The 26,740-nt window shown below is 42.8% G+C and overlaps 2 protein-coding genes across 3 annotated transcripts in view; both read right to left on the bottom strand.

Moving 5' to 3' along the window:
* Positions 1–1,599: 1,599 nt before the first annotated feature.
* PSMG1 (proteasome assembly chaperone 1) lies at positions 1,600–12,233 on the bottom strand. The gene is made up of 7 exons (XM_082195112.1): positions 11,928–12,233; positions 9,918–10,015; positions 9,027–9,178; positions 8,107–8,169; positions 6,245–6,443; positions 4,808–4,944; positions 1,600–2,788 (listed from the first exon to the last, which is right to left on the bottom strand). The coding sequence occupies exons 1-7, from the start codon at positions 12,068–12,070 to the stop codon at positions 2,717–2,719; spliced, it is 864 nt and encodes a 287-aa protein (XP_082051238.1). The 5' UTR covers positions 12,071–12,233; the 3' UTR covers positions 1,600–2,716.
* Positions 12,234–17,144: 4,911 nt separating this feature from the next.
* The window catches only part of OSBPL5 (oxysterol binding protein like 5), a 147,967-nt gene continuing 138,371 nt past the window's right edge, over positions 17,145–26,740 (bottom strand). For both annotated transcript variants that reach the window (XM_082193151.1, XM_082193152.1), the window contains exons 16-22: positions 26,522–26,611; positions 24,394–24,530; positions 23,945–24,130; positions 22,860–22,998; positions 21,444–21,561; positions 20,038–20,140; positions 17,145–18,784 (exon numbers count right to left, since the gene is read on the bottom strand). In XM_082193151.1, coding sequence (XP_082049277.1) covers positions 18,649–18,784; positions 20,038–20,140; positions 21,444–21,561; positions 22,860–22,998; positions 23,945–24,130; positions 24,394–24,530; positions 26,522–26,611 — 909 coding nt within the window. In that variant the 3' untranslated portion in view covers positions 17,145–18,648. The remainder of the gene's footprint in view (positions 18,785–20,037; positions 20,141–21,443; positions 21,562–22,859; positions 22,999–23,944; positions 24,131–24,393; positions 24,531–26,521; positions 26,612–26,740) is intronic.

The following is a 26,740-nucleotide window of genomic DNA, read 5'->3' as shown; positions in this document are numbered from 1 at the left end:
TGCCCCTCCTCTTCCAGGGGAATATTTTACCCAGGGCTTCCTCAAACCTAACAGCACCCAGGTTGGGCAGGTGGAGAGAGGGAGCAAGCAGAGCTCGTGATACTGTCAGGGTGTGGTCCTGATTGAATCAGGCAACAGGATTGACTCAGCCTCCAAAGGAGTTCTATAGCCCAGGGCACGTTGGAAGTAAGACACCCTCTTTTCCGTACCAATGGAGGGAGGTGGCCAGACGAAATGCGAGAACAACATTAAAGTGCTCTAGCAGTACTCAGAGGGCCATTTGTGCGAACTGCTCTCCAGTTCCTGCCCTTCACTCCATGCACAAATATCAACACGCAACAGTCCCCCACCTAACCCCCAGACTATTTCAAGAGAGGGGTGGGGCAAGTGGTCCAGACTTTGTCTATTCTGATTCAACTCATTTGGTTGTAAATTTCTAAGCTAAATGAGCAGTGGTGGCACTAGGGGGGAAAAATCGGGCATGGGGGAGAGTGGAGGACAGAAGGGGCAGAGTATATTTCTGGGTTGGTGAGTTGCGTCCCAATTGTTAAGATCTCTGGAAGGAAAATACGAGTTTTGTTTGCTGGCTTAGAGCCCCCAGAGTAGCTTACGTACAATCAAAACAAGCCAGTCCCTACCCACAGGCTTACAATCTAAAAAAACCTGACTGTTTTGATTTTTACACCATACCTATATTTGACCTTTGTATTCTAGGTTGCAAATTGCCTCATGGTCTTGTGATGAGCAGTATATTAACTTAATGAGTAAGATTAAGAATAGCAGCATGACAGGGCTTTCCCATCTCTCCTCCCCCTGCACATGCCCCCGCCCCAACTGGGGTGTGTGTGTGTGTTAAGAGAACCCCCAGAACAGTGCACAGGGAGAGGGGAGATGGTTCCATCAGATGAGCACCAATGAAACAATTGTCTTAGAACAACATTGAATTCCATCCATAATTACTAACGTAGAACATTCACTGGCCCCCCTTCCATAAGGTTCAAGACAATGTGCAGAAAAATCTTCCCAGTCTAGCAGGTTCATGGCAGGCTCACCATCTTTATTTGAAAGGCAAGTCACATCTTTTGGGGATCCTGCCCACTGCAGACCTTGGAGAAGCCTCCTCTGGAGAGGCAGGGTGGGACCCTAGGGAGAACCCCAGCAGTCCTGGCAGTCTCAAGGTGGTCCTAAAGTGCCTCAACATGGTTGTCTCACCTGGATCCTTTCATATGCCATCTGACCACACACACCCAAATGCTTCCTGAGCCTCAGGGCGGAGAGAGGCATTAAACCCAGGGGGAATCCCTGAGTTAGCAAGACCAACCTGTTTGATTGGCCAGAATGTTTAATCCTTAGCAGCTTTCTTGAAAGGAAGGAGATGATGCAACTGTAAGTGACCAAGAACAGGAGTAAAGAGAGACTGGCAGTGAGGACATTATTTTCTCAGTCTTCTCTGCAGCCTTGTTGAGTCGACAGCTCTCTAACTCAGCTCCAGATCCCACACTTTGTGCTGCTTATGAACACCTATGTTCTCTTTGCAGCCACCACCTAAGGCAGGAAACTGCAGAATTTCAAAAGGGCAAAACAAGCTTCATAGGACAATTTCTTAGTATAAGAAGGTTTTATTACTTGAAAGCAATGTAACTGAAAAACTTAACTGGCTATTAAGTAATAAAGTTGTTCTGTACAGTTATAGAAGCCTGCAGACGGAGGTTTAATGGGCTATTTCAAGCAACATTAGCTATTCCACACTTTGCAATTCCAGTCCCTGAGCTGGTGTCCTATCTATAGTGTTGACATAGGTACCTCTTTACAAAGGAAATGCTTCAATTGGAAGGAGTTCTCTATTTTGAATGGCCGTCTGATCGAAGTCCAGTTTATAAAGATATATAACACAGAAAAGGAAGAATGGGGGCCTTGAAGTTGCCCATCTATAGTTTACATCTAGAAAACAGACTGAACAAATGCACAGGTCAATGTTCCTTGCTATTGTGGGACAGATCCTTTTTTTCTATTGAAATGGTGGCAACTGTTTCTGAATCTATACATGTAAATTAGCTTATGCAAATCTGTGTCTTCTTCTGTGGTGATAAACATTGCCAAAAATGAGGAAATGTAAGTGGCCACTCTACCTACCTGTCTATTCTCACCATTTTACTTCTTTGCCTCCCCCACGAAGAAATTCCTCTGGACCACTTTCTCTTAAAAGTCCCACCCTCTTCTCCTAAGCCTTCCTTAGCCTCCTGCCTTCTCAGTCATCAGGTGCTTGCTTCCTATGTCCTTGCATCTTATTAGACTATTTTGCCTGCCTTGCCTATCTCTAGTACCTAAGCACTTCGACTAACAGCATCCACAGGCTTTGCTGCCTGCCCTGCGTCTGTGGTAGGAGGCCAACTCAGTCAATTACAGACAGAGGCTTTGCCACATCCACTACAATTATTTTGCTGCATTAAAATATAGATTTGATTACTGGTGGAAGAATGTAAGGAGTTGCCTTTGCTCATGGCAAAAATAAAAAGTGGCTTGAGTTTGTGAAAAATAAAAACGTCACCTTTAAATTCATTTCAGCTGGTAACACCCCACAACAGTCAGCATATGGTACAAAAGATAACACATTCCACTTATAAAGGAACAACTACAAGTCCCAAATGCTTCCAGGCAAAGTAGCTGCAGTTGACAAAATACTGGAGTTTGAAAGTATCCAAGATAATTCTCCATTTTAAGTGTAGATGTTATCAATTTCATTTGTTGTCACCACTTTTCTCAATATTTCTGTGCTTCTTGAAATGTCCTAGGTAAAAGAAAATAGAAAAAAAAATCCAGTGAAGGTAAGAATGCATTAATAACTGCCTATCGTATTTCCTTATTCTTGGCCACTCAACTTTTCAAAACGAACACACACGACCCTCTATATACTACATATGAAATGTAGCATCCATATTCTGTTCCAGGACAACTATATCCAGTACTTGCTATGGAATGCAACTTGCGAACCAGCTGGTTCCGCTTCACACTTTTGTAACTAATTAATTGATCATAGGCAGGTAAGAATGAACAAAAATATTCAACTGAGCACACAGTGGATCATTAAAGAATGTCAGAAAAAGTTCTATAGGATTAGACCAAAGACCTACCTAATCCAGTATTCTGTGCTCACAGTGGCCAACCAGATGCCTGTAGAAATCTTACAAGCACGACATAAGCTCAATAGCACTCTCCCTTCTTATATCTCCTGTAACCAGCAGGAATTTACCGGTAAGTGTGCTTAATTGTGCACTGGATTGCAGCAATATTCCTCCAGTTAATTTTCCTTCCACTTTAGCATTGTGGGAGGAACCCTTGTTCTGCTGTGTGTTCATCAGCACAAGCTCAGGGTGAGGATGCAGAGGTACCATATAGACGTCTTTCATTTCAGATTGACGGTTGCTAGCCTAATCCACTTACTGAGCCTAGTTTGAGGAACCAATAACTCAATATCATAGTGGAAATATACTCAGATACTTTGGCAGTCATTTACATTAAACCTAAGCAAAGGAAGCACAGGACAGAAACCATTAACTTTTTGTGTTGTTGTTTTTTAAAAGCTGTAGTTTCTGCAAGAGCTTCAGGGTTAAAAAAACCCCAGCAATGTTTTGAGTTAAAGTTTACATTTAAGACTGGATTATCACAGATTTTCTCTACAGCTTGAGGACAACTCTAGCAGTTATCCCGTGGCTAGAAAGGATGAGAAAAAGCAACACATAACAGCACAGCCTACCTGTGACCTCAATTTCATTTCTTGCTCGCACCGAAGGGTGATTGTACTGATTGTTTTATGTTACAAGACATTTTGTGCAAGCCAAGCTGAGTGCCACTCATTTTGAAATATTGTTAGATCTTTGTTCCAAGGGCATTTCTACACCAGAGACACTAACTGGTTAACATTCATTCCCTCTGTCCTGGGGAAACCAGAAAACCGTAGTTCTGCAAGTGGGATAGAAAACTCAAACAGAGAATTTGTAGTCTGCGTACCAAACTACAGTTCCCAGGATTCTTCAGAAGCAACAGCAGTTAAAACTGGTGTAAAAATAGACATTTGTTGGCAGGTGTGGTTAACTCTAAATTATTCTGTTATGTGGCCTATGGAAGAAAGTCCAGTGACAAGCTTTTATCCTTTGAATTACGAAGTGCATGGATGTAGGTAGTTTTCGAACATGACCTAAATATGGATTTTGATCATAAACCCTTTGTTGTTGCCTAGGTTCAAACATGAGAGGAAAACCCCAATTAAAGTAAAAAAAAAATCTCAATGTAAACCAATTTATATCCCAACCAGGTGTAAATCAAAGCCAAAGACAGCACCTCACAAAGTCAAACAAGCAGCTAAGCAAATGTTTTAAGCACTCAACAAGGGAAACCCCTGACACACAGTAATCCCTAATCTGCATTCACAGCTCCTTTCCTAACGCCCAGAGGCAGAAAATTTCAGTACCATGGAAGTGACTCAAAAGCAATACAATGTTGCTGGGATGCTTCAGGGCTCGTACCCACAAATACAACAAAGTGGCCCTTCTGGGAATTGAATTCCAAGTGTCCTTATGCCTCTGAATACAGTACTAGTTTCTGGAGAGTGCTGATGAAGTTTGGTCCTGCTTATTGGCTTCCTGTAGGCACCTGATTGGCTACTGTGAGAACAGCTGGATTAGATGGGCTTTTGGTCTGATCCAGCTGGCCTCCTCTTAGGTCCCTTCACAGCAGCTGTTATAGTGACCATTCTGCAGACAAGCAAGCTGAAATAAGGCCACATACAGGCTTAATAATTGAACCTTACCTTCACCAAACCCTTCAGGATTCTGGAAGATAGCAAGGGCTCGAAAGCTTCAATTGTTACCAAATCCAGTTTGATGATATCAGTGTAACACTGATAAAGCACTGCAGGGATCTGCCACACTTGACAGTAACTGAGAACTAGGCACAATTCAGGAGACATGAGGAGGAAGGGAGAGGGGGAGAGGGGGAGAGAGGGAGGGGGAGAGAGAGAGAGAGAGACACTAGTAACCTGCTTTTGCAGTGGTAATAAATCAGCAACATGCTCAGTTGATCAAAATGAATCATACATTAAAAAACAACAACACCTTATTGTTTGCTGCAAGCTGCAAGCATATTGTAAGAAATTCACAACAAATCACACATGTTAACAACTATTTTTTTCTGGAAGCATGCCATGAGAGAAAAAAAAGGCCGACCAACACTCTAGGTCAGAGTTCCATAGCCTTAACACAATGTTCAAGGCACTGTCACAGAACCAGTGTTGTAAGGGACCACAGAGGTCATCAAGCCCAGCTTTCTGCTCTGTGCAAGATTTGCAATGCACAATGTGATTGCAGCATTCCTGTAGTCTATTAAGCAAATCATTTGTTCCTGCCTGGGTAGATGGTGTAAAGCTGTTGCTTTGCCAATAAAACACATTTTATAAAGCCAGCTGGTGCCACTATTGCCACTTGCTGTAGCAGCAGAATATCTTATGACACTGAGGAGAACAATTCTATTGGTGCCCATCATCAGTCTGAATGGAATTCCAGCCAACTTCTTGTTACATGCTCTGCACTTCCCCCAACAGTGAAAAATTACAAGGGCAACACTAGCTTGTAGTAAGCTCCCTTTGGAGGAGAAAATTCCAAATATTTCTGGCATTTTTGCAATATTTGTTCATTTTCTTTTAAAAAACAACATAAAAAGTGGAGGCAAACAGCACACATTCCTGCCAGGCAGCAGATTAATTGCTCCACATTAGTGCCTTCAACCTTCCAGCAAAAGTGCAATTCACTCTGACCTGTTGCTCTCCCCCACCCCAAATAAATTGCTTTTGTTGATTCACAGCACACCATCTCCTCTGCTAGGGCTTGTGCTTGCACATCCATGGGTCACCTTCCATTTCTGGCTTTCCCATGCAAAAGACTGAAGGAAAATTATCCAGCTCTTTCCTAACTATTAGCTCCCACTGAGAGAACATCCACCAGTCATTCAAGACCAGATAAAAAGCAGCCTCAACATTATACTTATTTATTCCAGGACAATATACAAACCACCTTTAATCAATGGTTTGATAAAAACAACCAGCTTATAAAGTGCATCATTAATAGTATTAAAGGCTTTATATATATATGAAAAGTTGGTGCCAGGTGAATCCCTCCTTGAGCAGGACACTTCATAGCTGAGGTACCACTATAGACATTTATTCAGCTTAAGGTTTTGCACTGTTAAATACCTGCAGCAGGGAGGTCCCGTGCAATATTTGGCTGTTCTAGTAGTGAACAACAGACTTTATCTTTGAACGTGCTTGTCTTTAATGCTTTCAGAAAAGGAGAAGGAAGTGTTAGAGTTGATTCTGTTGTTTTATATTCCGTAACAGAGCACGTTGAAAGAACAAGCACTTGCAAATCCGTCTTCTGCATGCATCCAAAAACCTAGGATGAAAATGTAAATCCCGATTTAAGTGCGACAAATTCCAGATGAATAGAAGTGCTGGAGCCAATTCACACATACCAGCAGTGTTACAGGAGCCTCCAGCACTATTGTGGTTCTTCCCCATGATATCAACCCTTAAGGCAAATGTGTGAAGCAGCAATGGCAACATGGCACTCATACCACTGCTGATCAATCAACCTTTGGGCCACAGTCTTACACTCCCTCCTCCCAAGTAAGCCTCGTTGAAATCAAGGGGGCTTATTTCTGAGTAGATTTGTAAAGGTTTGTTCTACTAGTGTCTGTAGCAGCATGAGTGCTGTGGCACCTGAGAGACACAATGAATCTGCAGAAGCTTTCTCTGCAATTTAATTGACTTCGTCAGTACATTCAGTCCCTATAATTCACACATCCATAGGCCTTCAGCCCATAACTGAATCCCAGATTGGAGAAATGCCACAGCACCATGATCTACACTATCTTGTACAGTCTAAGGAGCAATGCCAGTTTGAAGATGTCCTATGCAACATCATATATTCTTTTTCGAGGAACAGATGCCAATGCATCAAAGTCAAAGTGCCAAAAGGCCTCTGAGCAAGTGTGCTGAAAAGGAGCTTATCAGCTTTTGTAGGCAATATCCTCCTCCGTTCGGAAGATGACACAGAGGATTTCTGTTTGCAACAGGCTGGATTCAACACAGTTACAGGTAACAAATCAAGCCAGTGTGGTGTAGCGGTAAGTGTCAGACTAGGACTTGGGAGACCAGGATTCAAATTCCCACTCAGCCACAAAGTTCACTGGGTGGCCTTGAGCCTGTCACGATCTCTTAGCCCAACCCCTCTCAAAAGGTTGTTGAGGGGTTAAAATGAGGAAGGAAAGAACTATATATGTCACTTTGGGAGCCTTGAAGAAAGGGTGCAATATCACTAACAACAACAATGATTGGCAAAGCTGAATAACAACTCCAACCAATTTTCCTTTTAGGATGCTGACTGGTAAACAATTATTCTTACTGTTTGGCCCTTGATACATTATGTCAATGTTTTACCCAGTAAAACAGACATACAATGACCAGTGAACAAATCAGCAATACATTTATTTACAGTGCAATCCTATATAAGTTTACTCTGAAGTACGTCCTATGGAATTGAGTGAGACTTATTCCAAGATAAGTATGTATAAGACTGCAGCCCAGAATCTTAGACCCATTACTTCTCGTATCCACAGTATGGACTCACAAAACAAGGGGACTCTTTCACCCTTGCAATTTGTATCAGGGCTTCTATTGTTCTAGGTGCATTTTGCGACAGGGAATTTCATTAGCGCACGTGGTTTCTGAGCTCTGGGCGCAGTACTGCGCCTAAGATTTCAGATTAAAACTGCAGAGTGGAAGGAAAGGAGGACATTTTTCTGCCTCTCCACTTCCAGTTACTCTCTGAAGACTGGATAAGAGACCCTCTTAAGAATATTAAGACCATGTGAAAAATAAACATAATATTTTAGCTGCAGTTCATTTATTTTCACTTTGTATTCTTATTATAAAAAAGTGTGCCTAGACATTCTGTTGTTGTGCCCATAACCTAGGATTATGGTGCCACTTAGCTCCTAGCTTTCATATTTCAGTTTCTAACACTGCTTTGTATCCCCATTTCTTCCACTTCTTACCTTTTCAAGCCACTGAAACTGCTGGTCCTCTGCCACGTAACAACTGCACTGGCACAATAAAACCTGAAATGACAGAACAGTCATAAATGCTTCATGAATTCTAAAAAGAACTATGTATATATATATATATAATGAAAAGTAATTATGATAACCGAAAGCTGTAATCTCACAGGCACTTTCCAGGGGGCTCCACTAAAGACAGTGGAACTTGGGGAATAAACGTGCTGCACATCACACTTGATCTTGGCTAATCCTACAATGGACACACCCACAGACAACAATTGTTACTGTAAGGCTCTTTCTTCACTGACCAATAAGACAAAAGGAAGAGGCTGTAACTGAATGGTGGTGGAGCACATGGTTTGCATGCAAGTCTAGGCTAAGTCAGTTTAAAGGGGCTGCATGTGTTTGTAAGAAGGAATACCATATTACAATCTCTCATTCCTTACAAAGCACTAAAGGCCACATCTAAAGTTATGTATACTATGTAGCTAATATGAAAGCATGTGACTGTCCAAAAGCACTTGAATGAGCGCAGACTGCTGATGTTCTAATTCTTAAACACAAGGATAGGCAAGAAGATTCAATGCAAACACAAGTGCAGGGCTGAACAGTCTAACTTTGCTGTCTCTGGCACCAAACCACATCAGTTAAATACAAAGATATCATCAAGTAACAAACTCAAGTCTGATTCCATAAGCTCTGGGAGGTATCCAATGAATGCATTATGTCAGTACAAGGATTTCCACTTATGCAATGGGACTCCCTAAATCTGCTCTGGAGGGTTGGGAGAATCCCTGAAACAGATTTAGAGGGCATGTGGGAGCAGAGAAGGTGGAAAGTACAGCTGCTTAAGACAAAATCCTCATAGTGACAGGGTGCTTAATGCTATGTTGGGGACAACTCTCTATCTTACTTACTGTGGGATCTGAAATCAACCGATAGAACAAACAGAAGGAATCTGTTGGAAGGACTTTGGTCGTATTTGATGTTCTGCACCACTCATTCCACAATTTGACAGATCCTATGACTTCCCAGCCTCCAGAATTCAAAACAAAGGAAGACAAGAATGCTGCAAGCAGAAATGAGATTTATTTCCTATAGCACTGTTATGTTCTGCACACTATTCGTAACCACCATTGCTATATAGAAGTGGAGTGATGCTACTCAGTTTATGTAGGCAGCTTCCCTGTAGATTATTTAGTGCATGTACACAGAAATATAAAGAAAGTAAGATAAACAACAATTTTTGGTTTCCGTAGAATTCAACTGGAGGGGAGGGGGTTAAGGTAAACATGCCTACTAAACTCAGTTACAAAATACCTAACAAATTATAAGGTTCAGGTAGGTAGCTGTGCTGGTCTGATGCAGTTGAAATAAAAGAAAATAAAAAATAAGAAATTGTCTAGTAGCACCTTACAGACCAACTAAGTTTGTTCTGGTATAAGCTTTCATGTGCATGGACACTTCTTCAGATACACAGTGTATCTGAAGAAGTGTACATGCACACACAAAATTATAAGGTTGCACACTATTTTGTACACATCAAAAAGTGATAATTTATCTAATCCCCCTTTAAACCCATCCAAGCTAGTGATCATCACTACATCCTGTGGGAGCAAATTCAATAGTGAAACTATGTGCTGAGGGAAGTACTTAATTTTGTCTCTCCTGAATCTTCCTACATTCAACTACATGGAAGTTCTACTATTACAAATGATAACAGCAGATGCATAATCTTCAACATCTCTATCATGCCCTGCTTACAGGTAGTTAAACACTGAAATGAAGAACACATACAGATTGCCTACCTACTGCATTATTCCCCACAGCCAATACGAACTTTGAGCAAGGAAACTGCTCGTTATTAGATGCAGTAGATGTTGAATTCCAGAGGATGTGAACTTCCCTGAGTACAGAAACAAAATGAAAACAGAACAAGGTTAAACATACCCTGAGCGATAAGATGTACAGTGGTGCCCCGCAAGACGAAATTAATTCGTTCCGCAATTTTTGCCGTCTAGCGAATTTTTCGTCTTGCGAAGCACGAAATCCCATAGGAATGCATTGAAAATCAATTAATGCGTTCCTATGGTCAAAAAAAGTCCAAACAAAGCCAAATTTGGTACAACAACAGTTTATTAACTGCTCTTTAAAGTCACACATACTGTAAAGAGCAGTTCAAAAATTTAAGGGAAAATAAATTAACTTTATAAACAAAACATGTCTTTGTTTTTAGTCAAAGAAAAAAAGTCGCGAGACGTTTTCGTCTTGCGAAGCAAGCCCATAGGGGAAATTCGTCTTGCGAGGCAAATCGTGAACGGAAAAAACTTTCGTCTAGCGAGTTTTTTGTATTGCGAGGCATTCGTCTTGCGGGGCACCACTGTATAAGAAACGGCACCATTCCAGGGAAGTGTTACTTGTACAATCGAGACAGGTTAAATATAGATGTATCCGCTGGGTGTTCACAGTACTATCACTGATCAAGGGGCATAGGCTGCCATCCTAACCATGTCTATTCAGAAGTCCCACAGAATTCAGTGGGTTTCAAGTCTCAGGTACGGTAACTGGGGTTAGGATTACAAGCTTAGTTCTCCACTCACCCCTAGAGAGCAATTAGTAGGCCAATAGCCTATAAAAGGATTCCCAACCCATTTGTGCAAGGAAATCAAAAGGAGAGATTAAAAACAATACAGGAACCTACGTGGGTTTGTGGGGGTTGCTACACAATGCAACCAAAGAGGATAGAGAGGAAGAAGGGACTCTATAAACCTTTCTCCACATACTGTCCAATTCTACTGAAACTAACCCATTCCCCAGACTCTCTTTACTCCTGCCGGGTGAAAAGTAAAATGAAGGAGCATCTGTATGGGAGCCTCTTTGTAAGGTGTAACCAAGCACAGATCTCCCCCCAAAACCCAAGCCAGGAACTGTCATTTCTCCCACACTTCTGCTGGGTATCAATGTCTTCAGAGTAAGGTTACCAGACGTCCCCGTTTCCCGGGGACAGTCCCCAGATTTACAAATCAGTCCCCTTGAAAAATGTCCCTGGATTCATTGAAAAAAATCTGGTAACCTTACTTCAGAGGGCAGGTGTGGGGGAACCTTTTTGTCAATCCAGATGTTGCTCAACTACAACTCCCTGGCTGTGTCTGATGAGAGCTACAGTTCAGGCACATCTGGAGGGCCAAAGGTTACTCACATCTGTCACAGAGCAACAGACCCCAAAACTACAGGTTGGCGCAAGTAGATTTGCGTTACTCCCCCGAAAGGGGAAGGGCGATGGCAACAGGTGCTCACACCTATTGCACTGGGAACCACACAACACATTCTGAAGATACATGGCATAGCCCCCCCCCCATTGTAGAAACTACACACATCTGGGCCTGGCCAGTGCCTAGATGGCAGTGCATCCCCGGTATGCCATTAGACTAGAAAGAAAGAAGGGCTATAAACAAATGTACATATCAAGTTCAATTGACTCTAACGTCACTGACAACCATTCTAGGCTAGGTTACCACACGACCCCTTCAGCTGAGGTTTGGTTCCCGCCTCCGGCTGAAGGGTCGCGCCCACCTGCCTAAGGGAAAGCTGCAATGATATCGCTGCGGCGGGAAGGCGCTCTTCACATGCCCAGAAGTGCCCCCGTTGTTACGTCACGGGTTGCAAGGGACCAGAATGTTTTTGGGGTTCTGTTTTTGTTTCCCCCCCAGGCAAGGGGCTGAGAGCCTCGACTCTGCCGTTTCCTCCTTTCCCATCCCTCCTCGTGCCTGGTTTCCAAGCGCCTCCTCTGCCTCCCGCCCGCCCGCCCCGGACGCCACCTTTTCTTCTCCAGCTGCTGGCGAATCTCGCGATCTTCCGGCGTCTCCTCGCGCTCCAGGGCCGCCGCCTCCTCGTCGTCGTCTTCGTCGTCGCCAGCGCGGGATGGAGGCGCCACCACCTCGCCGAAGAACGTGGCCATCATCTCCCCCCGGGCAGGCCAAGTAAGCGCGGCCGCCTCGCTCAGCCCGCCTGCCTGCCGAGACACGCGCCGGGAGCCCTTCCGGGTCACAGCGACCGGCAAGGAAGGGAGGAAGGAAGGGCGGCCCGGGCCGTGTGCTCGCTCAGGTCGCCTCCGTGGAGGAGCGCGCTTCTTTGGGGCGGAGGCCCGTCGGGTTCGGCAGGGAGGGCCCTGCCCCTCTCCCGCGAAGCCTGAGAGCGAAGCCCCGCCTTACCCGGCAGCAGCAGCAGTGTAGGGTTTTTTATTATAAAAAAATAGGTTTTACAGTTTTATATTCAACATAAACATCATAAACAATAAAGAAAAAAATTAATGATTCCAAATCTCCACACCCCCCCCCCCATTCCGTGACTTCCCTCAACCTTCCCTTCTGGTTCTTTAAATATTTGCTGCTACTGCTTACTTTGTTTAAAGGTAAAGGGACCCCTGACCATTAGGTCCAGTGTGACCGACTCTGGGGTTGCGGTGCTCATCTCGCTTTATTGGTCGAGGGAGCTTCCGGGTCATTTGGCCAGCATGACTAAGCCGCTTCTGACGAACCAGAGCAGCACACGGAAATGCCATTTACCTTCCCGTGGGAGTGGTACCTATTTGTCTACTTGCACTTTGACGTGCTTTCAAGCTGCTAGGTTGGTAGGAGCAGAGACCGAGCAACAGAGCTCACCCCGTTGTGGGGATTCGAACCACTGACCTTCTGATCGGCAAGTCCTAGGCTCTGTGGTTTAACCCGCAGCGCCACCCGCATCCCTTTTAAAATCTTTTAACGAAATGCTCTTATATTCTTATCATCTTTATACCATATTTTTTCAAATTACATCCTACGCTTGGTTATTTTCCGAATTATTGCTCCTTAACCTTTACACTTGTTTTTTTAGTTGTGTTTACTCAAACCCTGCCAGTGAGTCCATTTCTTTACAACATTTCTGTAGATACAACATAAACGCTTCCCAATCTTTTTTGAAGTTTCTATTGTCTTTATCTCTTAGTCTTCCCTTGTGTATTCCATAGTTTAGCTTGCCAGTCTTCTTTCGTTGGTATCTTGTCATCTTTCCATTTTTGGCTAGTAAAATCCTAGCTGGACGTGGGTGGCGCTGTGGGTTAAACCACAGAGCCAACTTGCCGATCAGAAGGTCGGTGGTTTGAATCCCCGCGATGGGGTGAGCTCTCATTGCTCTGTCCCACCTCCTGCCAACTTAGCAGTTCGAAACTTAGCAGTGCAAGAGAATTGCTCAACTTCATAGAATTGTAGAATTGGAAGGGACTACGAGGGTCATCTTTTGAATGACGTGTTGCCTTTTCTTTAAAATTATGCTGGGCAATTCCTCATGAAATGATGAAATGTCTTATTTGGTTGTTATTTATCTTTATATTTTTACATATCAAATTTAATTTTTAAAAATAAAAATAGTGCTCCCAGTTGTTACATTGATTGAATTTAAGTGATGTGGGAAAAGGTTAGCCTAGGTTTATTCAGTTTATGAATCACTTTCTACAAAAAAAGAAGTCCCAAATTGATTTTTAAGCATAAAATGCATAAGCATATTAAAAACATATAAGAAAAACAACCAACTGCCCAGCATGGGTGTAGCCAAGGGGGGGGGTCAGAGAGGGGCAGCTGCCCCCCCCAAACCAATAAAAATATATAGCAAACTGAGGTCCTGCCCCCCAAACAAAAATCCTGGCTACGCCCATGGTGCCCAGGAAAACAAAATTGTCCTTGTCCGGTGCTGAAATGATGACAAAGTTGGCACCAGGTTAGCCTTCTAGGGACAGCATGCAAGGGGGGAGGGGTGCTACTGCTCTGAGGTTTGTTGGAAAGACTGTCCTTGGATATAGGGATCCTAAGCCATAGAATAATAGAATTGTAGTGGAAGGAAGAAACACCTTTGTTTTGAATTCTACTGTCATTCCAATCATAGTACAGTACCTGGTTTTAGATTATATCTACTGTACCTATCCATTCTTAAGGAAATCAGCCCTAAGTGCTCACTGGAAGGACAGATCCTGAAGCTGAGGCTCCAATACTTTGGCCACCTCATGAGAAGAGAAGACTCCCTGGAAAAGACCCTGATGTTGGGAAAGATGGAGGGCACAAGGAGAAGGGGATGACAGAGGATGAGATGGTTGGACAGTGTTCTCGAAGCTACCAATATGAGTTTGACCAAACTGCAGGAGGCAGTGGAAGACAGGAGTGCCTGGCGTGCTCTGGTCCATGGGGTCACGAAGAGTCGGACACGACTAAACAATAACACTGTATTTTTGCGTCTATAAGACGCCCCCTATTTTGGGGGACTCAGATTTAAGGTAATGGAGGGAGATGGCCCAGAGTATAAGATGCCCCCTAATTTTTGACATTATTTTTTAGGGGGTAAACCTAGTCTTATACACAGGAAAATATGGTATATTTATCTCCTTAATAAATTTCCCACAACCTTTCCAACAGAATAGTGCTCAAGGCAGCAAATACATATATTCATCATTTAAAAGTGGCACCCCAGTAAGACAACACGGCAGTTGGCCGTGTGGAATCCAAGTTGAAGTACAGCCCATAAGCAATCACTTTAGGCCCTGACTCTTTGTATTAAAGAACTAGCTCAGTATCATCCTCTTACTCACCGCCCCTTCCTACCCCATGGAAAACTTTGTGTGGGAGCTCGTCTTGAATCTGCACAGCCATGCTTGTGCAACAGCTACACATGCACAGAAGACCCAAGAGAGCAATCCTGCAACACACAAGCATCACCATGACCCAAAGCACTGTGTTTTGGGAATCAGGATGCCAGTTTGTCATGCATGTGTAAGATTTGTAGAACTACTCCCAAATAATATGGCCTGATGGCACATGAAGGCATTACCTTGTAAGTCTGGATCCAGTCACTGGCTAGACCTCAATGATCAATATGTATATAATCTTGGCTTCCATAATGGGAAAAGTTGGGATATAATGTAAGGAAATGAAACTTAAAATGGCACATTAGATACCAGGAAGGGTTTAAATTGGGTGTATTCTGAATATTGTCATGTCTGCTGTCAGGTAGACCATTCAGAGTCCGTGAGGCCTGGAGGGCCACATTTTGCCCCCTCAGTTGAAGTTTCCCAACCCTGACTTGTATAATACAAATCTGTAAACTACCACTAGATGTCCTAGCAGTGATTCAAAGTACTCCAGTGGAACAACGGGAAGAATTACTGTGTTCTGATACTTGCCACAACAACTGGAGTGCAGTCATTTTAGACAATTTCTAGGAGCTCACATTTGCTTTATATTCTTTGACCCTTGCATTTTTATTTTGAGTTGATATACTTTAAAAACTTTGTTGTTTAGTCGTTTAGTCGTGTCCGACTCTTCGTGACCCCATGGACCAGAGCATGCCAGGCACTCCTGTCTTCCACTGCCTCCTGCAGTTTGGTCAAACTCATATTGGTAGCTTCGAGAACACTGTCCAACCATCTCATCCTCTGTCGTCCCCTTCTCCTTGTGCCCTCAATCTTTCCCAACATCAGGGTCTTTTCCAGGGAGTCTTCTCTTCTCATGAGGTGGCCAAAGTATTGGAGCCTCAGCTTCACGATCTGTCCTTCCAGTGAGCACTCAGGGCTGATTTCCTTAAGAATGGATACATTTGATCTTGCAGTCCATGGGACTCTCAAGAGTCTCCTCCAGCACCACAATTCAAAAGCACCAATTCTTCGGTGATCAGCCTTCTTTATGGTCCAGCTCTCACTTCCATACATCACTACTGGGAAAACCATAGCTTTAACTATCCGGACCTTTGTTGGTAAGTTTACAAAGGCTTATTTTTATTTTTAAGAAAACAAGTTGAGGTCATCATGAAGAAGTAGGTCAAGGAAATGTTTCATCCCGAGTGTCATGTATTACTGCCCTATCCTCCCATAGGTTCAAGGCATCTGTGTGTAATCCATGCTGCTTTTCTTAAAGCCAATTGTTCAATGATGCCCTGTAGTTCTAAGTTAAGATCTAGTAGATGTTCTGATCTATAGTTCTGTTACATTTCAGTCTTTCCGCAACTTTCAGCTATCCTAAAAGTCGTTTGTGAACACGCTGCTTCCCCAGATTTCTGAATTGCTATGGATCAATAATAATTGCTCAGCTCCTCACTTAACTGGAGATTAAGGCAACATGTTCTCCATAATCATAAGGAACCTTGAGTGCCATCTAGTCCAACTCCCTGCAATGTAATCATCTGTAGCCCAACGTGGGGCTCAAACCCAAGACCCTCATTTTAAGAGTCTCATGCTCTACTAACTGAGCTATAAGGAGAGCTACGACACAGTAAAACACTGGGGATGCTGTGGCCCTCCAGATCTCGCTGAACTACAACTCCCATCATCCCTGACCATTGGCCATGCTGGCTGAGATTCATGGGAGTTTTGTGTCTAACAGCATCATCAGATTCCATACACTTGCAGTAGGTTTTCAGAAAATATATTCACAAGGGACCTGACTCACATAGTCATCCAGCTATTCCCACTGATTCCCCAACACTATGAAGATGTATTGGGGAGTAAGGCCAATTGAATTTAATTGGACTTTTAAACAGACATGGTTAGGATTGTGCCTCAGTATGCCAATAGTGTGTAAGAATAGCAGTAATTCATTGGAAGGCCAGATAATGACCAAACTTCCTGATACATGCCTCACTAAGCTAGAAAAGAAAAGAAAAATGCATTATCTGACACCTCGTTAGTTAAACCGTCTCTCTGCCAGAAACATTAACATGAAACAACCAGATTGTCACACAAAGCCAATTGCTTTTCAAATGTACGGTATATGGAACAGAGAAACAGCCACTTACAAAAATTGCTGGTAAATTTCCCAAATAAAAATAAGCTGTAATTACAACTTAAATTTTAGTGCATAATGTGACGCCACCATCTCTTAACGGAGATCATATGCATTATATGCTACAGTATACACCTACTTGTTCTGAAAACTCCCACCTTAATACACAAGTGATGTGAGCAGCAGAACATGTACAAAAGTCCCCAGAACAATAATGAACCAGCCACAAAGAGGTGATAAGTGAAAGTTGTGTAATTTATTTCAATGTATCAAGCACAAACAAGTTTTCCCCTAACGGGGAACATCACAAGGAATGTAGTTAAAAATCTGGAAACATTTACATTGAAAGTTAGCCCAGACTGGCACCACCACTAAATATTTTAAGGCTGTATATATATATTTATATATATAATATCTTTATATATATATAGCAGTACTTACCACTTGGAACTATTTCAGGCCAGAAAAAAAGGCTTAGTACTGGCTGCAAGTCTACATAAAATATTGCAAATCTTTTAAAAATGGTGTAAAAATAGGAAGACTATCAACAGATTTGGAGGATGCAGTGGCAAACCCTTACTATTCCTGACCTTTAACCTTTAAATGTACCTAAGAGCAAACAATATACGCAGGGTGCCTTCTCACAATCACAGGATCAGTCCTATACAGGAAAGGAGGTCTCTCTATGATACTCAGAAACAGTTGTCCCTTGATGTAAAGCACAAGGAAGATGAGCCAACTGTTGCAAGTGATCACTTCAGAAAACTGCAGGAGCAATTGCTTGCACCTGCTCACATAACTACCCTGTATTCATCAATGGACAAAATGTCTCCCGCATCACAAAATAAGCCCAGTGAACCCCAGAACTGTAGTGAATTTGTGACATATGAAATTACCTATATACAGAAGTGCTTCTACACCCATCTTCTTCCACCCATCATGGAATAATGGTACATTTTGGAGGCATTCCTTTATACAATGCTTGTGTGTGTGTATGTTTTAATCAATGTAAAAACATACATATATATATATATTAAATCAAATCATAAACAGGCATGTCTGACTCTCTGGGGCCTCATTGGTTGTGTACGGGTGGCCTCATATTTCTTTGAAGGGCAGGATTTAAGAAATTGTGTATATTTACAATCTTGGTGGGATGGAGTGGGATGTGCTGTTTGTAGGGATTTGGCATGTGAGAGCACTGATTAGAAGACCCAAGGAGAAGCTGTGCTATCAATAACCCAAGTTGGTTCAATTTTCACATGGGTGCCTGACGTTCCCTTCCATATGGGAAATTTATCAAAAGGCATCTTGATGGATGGCAAAACGCCCTTCCCTCACCCACAGAAGAGCTATAAAACAAGATACTAGGAATCGTTTTATAAAACCAAGTAGATGTGTAGAAGTGCTAAAGGGGGCACCAAATACTGGTTGGTAAATCTTAGTTGTCTCAGAAAATGACAAAACATAGAAAACAAAATTGCACAATTAAAGCTACATTTGGCTTTAGCATTAAGGCCCATACAGGTAAAGAGGTCCTTGTAGATGTACATGTAAAAAGGCAATGACATTAATCTGAAGAACAAAACTCTGCAGGCTCCCTGGTTAACCTTGTTCTCGCTTCCTCTTGCCCCCGACTGCGTAGGTATTAAAGTGCTTGGTGCCTCAGTGGGCTCCTTGCAATTAAGTCTCCCCATTCCTGCAGCTGGTCACTTGTTATTGCTGCCAAATGCAGTGCTTTCTATTTGAACACATAATTAATGAAGAGCTGACATGTTAGAAAGATGCACAGAAGAAACCAACAGCGAGAGTCCAGGAAGAGGTTTTCCGATGAGGCCCTCCTGTAGAGCGACTTTTTGTTCAGAGCGGCGAGGTTTCTGCAAGAAAGAACAACAGCCGCCGCCAAGCCATCGTTACTCAAAACCAGACACTGCATTTGCGCTCACAGATCAGACAGTGCCAAAACTCAGGATCAAGTGAAAATTCAGTGCCCGACATGCCTGGTAAATATTCTGGCCCCACATATTTCTTCTTGATAAAACTGTGAAGGGAAACGGAGGATTTGCCTCCTGAAGCCCAAAACCTTAGGCTTCAACAAGCAAGAAAGTACTGCAGGCCTGAAATTTAGGGCTAGCATAAACATCTTGCCTAATTTAGAAAGAGAAATCATGGAAAGTTTTGTTGTTGATTTAGATGTCAAATATTAATTGTTTATTTGAGGTATTAAAGAGCACTGGCATCTATTTACTGTACTGACCAAAGGTTGTTGACTTAACCTTGTCAGCTTGACATGTACTCAGACATATTCCATGGTTGTGTCTTTAACTCTCCTAACCTAGGTAAGAACTGGGGAGTGGTTCTGACAAAACTCCCTTGACAAAATTATATGTAGAGAAAATACTGCAGCTGTTCTTTCCTATTGGCAGCCGACTGTTAGGAAATGTTGCACCTGCAGGTCTCCTTACGCTTGCACCAGAAAACTGATCGCAATGAAATACAACAAGGTTTATTTACTCATTTCCTTTTTTAATTTTTTTGTGTGATTACGATGGAGCGGGGAGAGCTTTGCAGGAACCGAACTGCTAAATCATGCTTGAGCTTCACGCAGGAGTGGAAACCCTTTGGAAGTTAAGAGAAGAAGAAATGTCTTCTTGTCAGTGGGCAGGTGCAATTTAAGCCAAGATTTCAATTTGCAAAGTTATTTTATGCAACATCGTTGGCACTGTTCCCTTTTATCTTTTTAAAAGAAGAGACTTAAGATTAGTTCTCAGCTTACCCTCCCACCTCAGAAGAGAAAAATCAGTCCTGAGCATCTGCCTCACCAAAAGATACAATATAAGACACTTTTAAAAATATGCATATATGCAGTGTCTTCAGGTTTGTGATAGAAACCAGCAGGATTTGAAGGAAGCCAATCCTTGTCCAGTTTATTGGCTTTAACCTTCCACATGGGTCAAGGGTCATTATTGTCATGCTTGTGTTCATGCTTGGTAGTATTCACATTTGACCCAGCCACCTGGGCAACCTTCCTCCTCTCTATCCCAAATTCCATGTAATAACGGGACCTTAACACTGTGGTGGTTATTTGAAGATCAATGTATTTTTTTAAAAAAGAAAAGAAATTCCATACCTGTGTATCTCCTGTTGGGCTCTCTGGAGGGATAAGACAGCAGTATGAATTTCTTTCAAAGGGTCGGTTTCTTTCCCACACTGAGCACCCGGACTTTCGAAGCCTGTGGTGAAAAGATGACAGCTGGATTCCACATGTGTTTGGTAAATGGGGGCATCTCCTACCCCCCCTCCCATGTTCTGAAGTTTTCTTTCCTCCTCCCAGGGAGAATCACCCCTAACATACATGGGGGAAAGGTAATTTGGAAGCTGTACTTCATCAGTTTGACTTGATTCTGGGTTCATTAAGCTAATATGTTTAATATGCTAATACTGTATTGCAGATTTTACAGATCTGTGAAAAAAATTCCTCTTACACTTTCACGGTAGAATCCAGTGACTTCCGCTCAGGCAACAGGATTTTCCTTCACTCTACTCCCACACTGCACCCCTTAAATCTGCTCTAGATGGTTAGCAGGTGAAAGAGAAGTTCTGTTGCACAAATGGAAGTTATTCCACTCATGTAATGGCTTTGTTGGACCCAACCATGTGCCTTTCCCATGAAGGCAATGCCTGTATCTGCAAAAACCTAGCAAAACTAGTATGTGAATGAGCTCTGAAAAAGAGATTCAGGAAGAATGCACATTTTGAATATTGCTGGGTAGAAATTGGTTATTACATGTGCAATTGTTTTTAATTGCTTGTATATATGGAATTGTTTTTACACATGGAACAGTTTTAATTATTTCTTTGGTGTAAAATCACTTTAACATATTTAATGGAAGGGAATTCATAAATGGAATAAAATAAAATGGAAGTCCTGTGCGAATGAAGAGAACTAAAATGAACCCAAGCTTTGGCAACACAAAGTGCAAGCAGAAAGTAAGGGATGCTAAAAAAGATTTTTAGGACTACATTGCTAAAAGCATGAAGACCAACAACAAGAAGTTCTTTAAATATATTAGTAGCAGGAAGTCATCTAGGGAATCGGTAGATCCTTGGATGAGAAGGGAGTTGAAGGCATGATAAAGGAGGATAAGGAGATTGTGGAGAATGTGAATCAATTCTTTCTATCTGTCTTCACTGCGGACGACACATGGCAGATCACAGTGCCTGAACTAACTTTTGCAAGTTTGAGGAAGATAGTGGTGATGAGACATGAAGTTCTAGGCCCGGTAGACAAACTAAAAACTGGTAAATTGTCGGGTCCAGATGGCACCCACCTGAGCGTTCTCAAATAATTCAAATGTTAAATTGCTGATCTTCTAATAAAAATATGTAACTTGTCCCTAAGATCAGTCTCTATATCTGAGCGTTTTCCATCACTGTGCAAAAGGATTACGTTATCAAGGGATGACAATAGGACTTAACACAGGATATGGATGGAGAGAGTGAGCGCACAGTATCAGAACCTTGAAAGATACTTACTGTCATCATCTGAAAGTTCCTGTACAGACTCTGGTGTTGAACAGCTACTTTCAGTGTTCTGACTGTTGTTGGACGGTTGATCGCTGGCTTTACGCCGTCTACAATCATTTGCAGACCTCTGAAGAGTACAAACAAAAAAATCCCATTATTCTTATTCCTGTTCTGACTACCATTATTTATGAGATATACCAATTTATCTGCCTAGCAAAAATAGACTTCTGAAGAGAAAGGATGCAATTTATAGAATCCATCATCTCAAGGGTTTAATCTTAGGCTGAAATCCTCAGCCCTCTTATCCCTAAGTAATCATACTGGTTTCTGTGGAATAAAAGGAGGATGATCTTAAATAAATTTTCTCAGGTTCAAGGCTCCTAAAGCTCCCCTCCTAGTAACACTATAGTTCAGGGGGTCCAAACTAGTGCATTGCAAATGGTAGCTGCAACAAAATGTTACAATATAACCTCATCTTCTAATAAGAGTACTCCTCTTCAAAGCACCAGGCAGCTAGTTGTGCCTCCCCCATAATACTCCATTCCCAACCTTCCCCACTTTTCCAACAGACAATAAACATTTCATGGCTACTGAGCATGTTCACTCCACAACAAGTTCTTAATTATTTTTAACCACTTAAAATTTTGTGTGTGTGTTTATTGGTGTATTGGGTGTCGATACTGCCGTCTTGTTTCTACATTTTTTGTTTCTTTTTGTTGGCACTCACAACCTGCATTAGCTAATAAAAAGAACTGGGGATAAAAGTGAAAGGGCATTGCTTCCCTCATTGTTTCTTCCCCCTCTCCACAAGTCCTTGTAACTTATAATCATAATCACAACCTAGGATATTCATACAGGTCAGAGCAGAAAGCACAGTCCTCATCCTTTTCTGCCTCACAAGGTAGAGGTGTGTGTCTATCATTTCCGTTTTCACCCCATCACACAGATAAAGAACTGAGGGCTATAATTTGCCTAAGGCCAGTCAAGTAGTTGGAATTTGAATCCAGGTCTCTAAAGCCCAGTCCCCTATTCAGTGACCTGCTGGATGGCTAAGGCATCTCACATCCCATTTATACATTTAGTTCAACGCCCACCAGCTCTCATGATCATTCTAAACACACCAGTGAAATTGCAAAGCGTTTCTTTTTTAATTTGTGCCAAAAAATCCACTAGGACAAGCCACACAAAATGTCTGATCAAAATCCAGCAAATCAGATAGTGGTTATAGCTTTTAAAGCAAATCACTGGACCCGTGTATTCCTAAGTGGGATCGCGTTGTCCCAAATCTGGCTCAGGGTAAAGTGACAGTGGAATAGCAAGATGTTATTCAGTTCACCAGGATTCTGCAGATACAGTGCAGAAGGAGAGTACATCTGCCCAAGCATCACTGAAAATGTGGACTTTCTTGGGGAGATGGCCGGTTACCTTGTGCCGTGCAACTTGGTTGCTGTTGCACATGTTTTTGTGAGTTGACATTCGATTGGATAAGTGCCTCTGCATGGTTTGAAGTATGCCATCCTTCTCGTACTGGGCAATGTCATTCAAAGGGTCCCAGGGCCGCAAACTTTGAAAATGAAGAAGAAATTTATAAGAAAGAAAAGCCACTGCTTACTAGTAGCAATATGCACCAAATGTACAAGAACACTTTCAACATTGCATAGAGCAGATATGAATATGCACATTCAATTTCTTCCTATTTTGCCCCACCAAAATGCTTCCGCTGTAACACAGAAGGACTGTGCGGCCAAAAACAACAACAAAAGTAGTCATTGTAAACCTGGTGGGGCGGGGGAGCCTGTGACCCTCCAACATTGTACAGTCTTTATTTTTACCTTAACAACCCTGGAAGGCAGGCCACATGACCATATTTTCCATACAGCTAAAAGACAATTGCTTTAGTGACTGCATGGAAAAAAACAGAAATTGGTGCTCAGTTTCTCAGAGTCACTGGAACATGCTGGAGCTTCTCTGAGGCCTGGGGCATGAGTCTTGTTAGAATAAAGTTATAAACTCAAACAAAAAAACCAGCCAGTCCTTAGCGGAGGCCCTCAGCCAACTTAGACCTCCAAGGCCTGGGGCAAATGAACCCAACTGCCTGCCCCCCTCTGCATAGCTCTGGGTGCAGATATAAGATTTATCATACCACAGAATCATATAATTTGAAGAGTCCTATAGTCCAACCCCTTGCAATGTAGGAAATGCAGCTAAAGCATCCCTGGCAGATGGCCACCCAACTTCCGCTTAACCTCCAATGAAGGAGAGTTCAGCAGCTTCCAAGGGAGTCGGTTCCACTGTCAAACAGCTTTTACCATCAGTAACATTTAGCCAGAATATCCTTCCTTGTAAATTGAATTCACTGGTTTGGGTCCTACCCTCTAGAGCAGCAGAAAACCAGCTTGCTCCACCAGTTTTAAGAGTGTGGCACAGATGTGCTCTAAGTCCACTGTTCTAATGTGTGTACCTGGACACAGACCCCTTTTAGCCACCACACTCCACTCAAGAGCACTCACTCTTCATATTTGTAGTGCCATTCGTTTGTGGCAGGATCGTGCCAGAAGAGCAGAGGCTTCCACTCTGTCCCATTGTCCTTCCGCTCCCGCGCTGCATTCCGCTGCTCCTCTTCCAACACAAACTTTTCTTGTGTTGCCTTGTTCTGGTCTCCTTTGCTGATTGCACTGGTTACGTGCTGCCAGAGCCTGAGAAACAAACAAGGAATCAAGTATAAATGTCTGTAGCAAGGCCAAGGCAGTCATGGAGTTCAGGGGCGCCAGGCATGTTTTTAATACTGCAGAGGTGGGTGCTCATAGCAGTCCATTGTTAAATTTAAATAAGATCCCAGCTGTGCTGTGGGGGGAGGGGATACACTCTGTGTGTGTGTGTGTGTGAGAGAGAGAGAGAGAGAGAGAGAGAGAGCGCATGTTGCCTATATTTCTGTCTCGGAACAATCTGCCTGCATTACCTCTCAGATTCAAACTCTGTTTGCTCTTCAAATAGCACAATGTGGCGCTTCAGTCTCTGCTTTCGGACCTCACTGGTTGGATTCCAGAAAATATCTGTGCTGCCATTTTTCAGGTCATTTATATAAACCTCTCCATCCTGAAAAAAGAAGAAGAATTTAGTGCTGGCATAAAGTAGTCAGCAGAGGTGTTCAGCACAGGCTTAGCAAGATCTAAGTGAAAGGAAAGGAAGCCATCAATACTCTTCTGATACACCATTCTTTCCTTCATCCTTTCCTTCCCCTCACTTTGCTATCTTCTCCATGCAGGAACACTAGATTGTAAGCTCTTTGGGGCAAGAATCTAGCTTTTGTGCTTGTTCTGCAAAGACTCATACACCTCAGGAATCATGCAATCAGTTTGTTTCATTTACAGGTAATTCACATCTTACTCAAAGCCAGGACATCTGGAACCAGGTCCCCTGCAAGGTGGAGGGCTGCTTGTCTGGCTTTGGGAAGGAGGTGGGAGGGCTCCAGCAGGGTCCTAGAGTCCTCCCTTCTCCGTCCCAAAGCCTAGTAAGCATTTGCCAGAGCCCTTGCCCAAAATTGCAGCTTTGCACAGGTGGGGAAATAAATAAATGGAAAGTGGGTTTCTTTTGCTCTCCATTTATTTATTTATTCACATCCTCTGCATGCAAAGCTGTGATCACGTAAGTGGAATAAGCGTGAGATGTGAGTTACCTCTACTAATGGCATTTCTATTATTTATATAGCAAATGTTACAATTAATACAATCATAGCAGGCTTCCCTATAAGGCTAGGACTGGGGACACCCAGGTTTTTTCACCCTGGGACTTGTCTAGATTCTCTGTGGCCTGTGAGCTGCTTCTTCTTTTTCTTCCTCTGCTTGTGCCTTGAGTTGTTTAAAACTGAGCCCTCACCTCTTCAGTACCTGACCTCCCCCCTGTCCTTGTCATGGGAGAAAACCTCAGCAGAACTAGCCACAAACCACCCAGAGAAGCAGGAAACACACCAGTGCAGAAAGGCAGGCTGCAGTTGTTAGCATGACATTCCTGGTCCCCTGTCTGTTAATGATCCAAATGCCACCAGCATTTCATCTTTGTCCTCTGTTAGTTTATTCTGAAAATTAACCACTAATTCAACTCCGCTGCTTTGAGTCTGAATAGGTGATGGGCTTTGGTTTCTGCAACTGCCCCCAGAGGATGAACCAGAAGGATAATTTACACAGCTTGGTACAGGGAATTTATTTATGACATGTGTAGCAAGATATACAATATGACATGTTCCGAAGCTAATGATTCCTGATGCTAGTCTGCTATCAAAGCCAGGTCCTGGATGTGAATGTTTTCAAAGTTATACCCCAAGTCATGGAGATTTGCTTCAAATGTTATTCTCCAACACCATCATCATCCGTAGTTAAATATCGCCACAGCAATTAAAAAGATAAAGGTAAGGGTGTCTGAGTAAACTGGTGTGTCTTCAGTTGTCAGTTGAAGCCCCTCATGGTTAGTCCCATCTGATCCCAATGGGGAGAACATTAATCAGTATTATTACTGGCATCACAAAAGAGAAGGCTCTCCTACACATACACATGACTTCTGTAGGTCACAGAACTGTCAGCCAGGCTTCATGTGAAGGCCGCAGCAATCTGGGTAGCTAACAGAGTGCCCTCTGGAGGCTGTTTGGACTACAGCTCCCATAAACCCTAACCTCTGTCCTTGCTGGCATCTAGAAAGCAACACATTGCCTCCCCCTAATTAAGAGGAAATGTGGGTAGCTGTCTTCTGAATCCACCCTACCAGCCAAGTGTCCAGCGTCGCTCCAGATGCCTTCCAGTTTGGTAGAAAGTTTTATTTACTAGCTTTGACTCATGCTCTGTTTGCTAGATTGAAATCAAGGTAAGCTATCAGAATTGGAGCCTTTCGAGGCAACCTGTACAGCAAGATTTATGTCTGAGCAAATAAAACTGTCTGTTGCATCTGTTTCACCCGAGAGCTGCTTGCTTCAAAATCAAGCTCTGTTTCAAAGTAGTTTGGAAATGCAACCCTATTCCCAGCTGGCCCTCATCCTCTCCTGCACTCCACACAGACATTTTTTAAAACTGTCAGCAAAGAAGATTACGATTTCTTACCCAGCGTCCATCGAGACTCGCCAGCACTTCTTCTCCTGATTTAATCTTCCCCGAGATTTGATTAATGCTTGTGCTGCCACCAAAGAATGGCTTTGGGAAGAGAGAGGAAGAAAAATACAATTCAGCCCACGGGGGTGGGGGGGGTGGGGAAGCTGGAGGCCAGCCAAGAACACAGAGATCCGCCAGGATCCAAGACTCAAGCTGAACTTGTCTGGATTT

Source organism: Podarcis vaucheri, assembly GCF_965113315.1.
Source record: "Podarcis vaucheri genome assembly, chromosome: 1".
Taxonomy (NCBI): Eukaryota; Metazoa; Chordata; class Lepidosauria; order Squamata; family Lacertidae; genus Podarcis; species Podarcis vaucheri.
The sequence above is the reverse complement of the archived record's forward strand: the minus strand, read 5'-3'. Positions and strand labels throughout refer to the sequence as shown.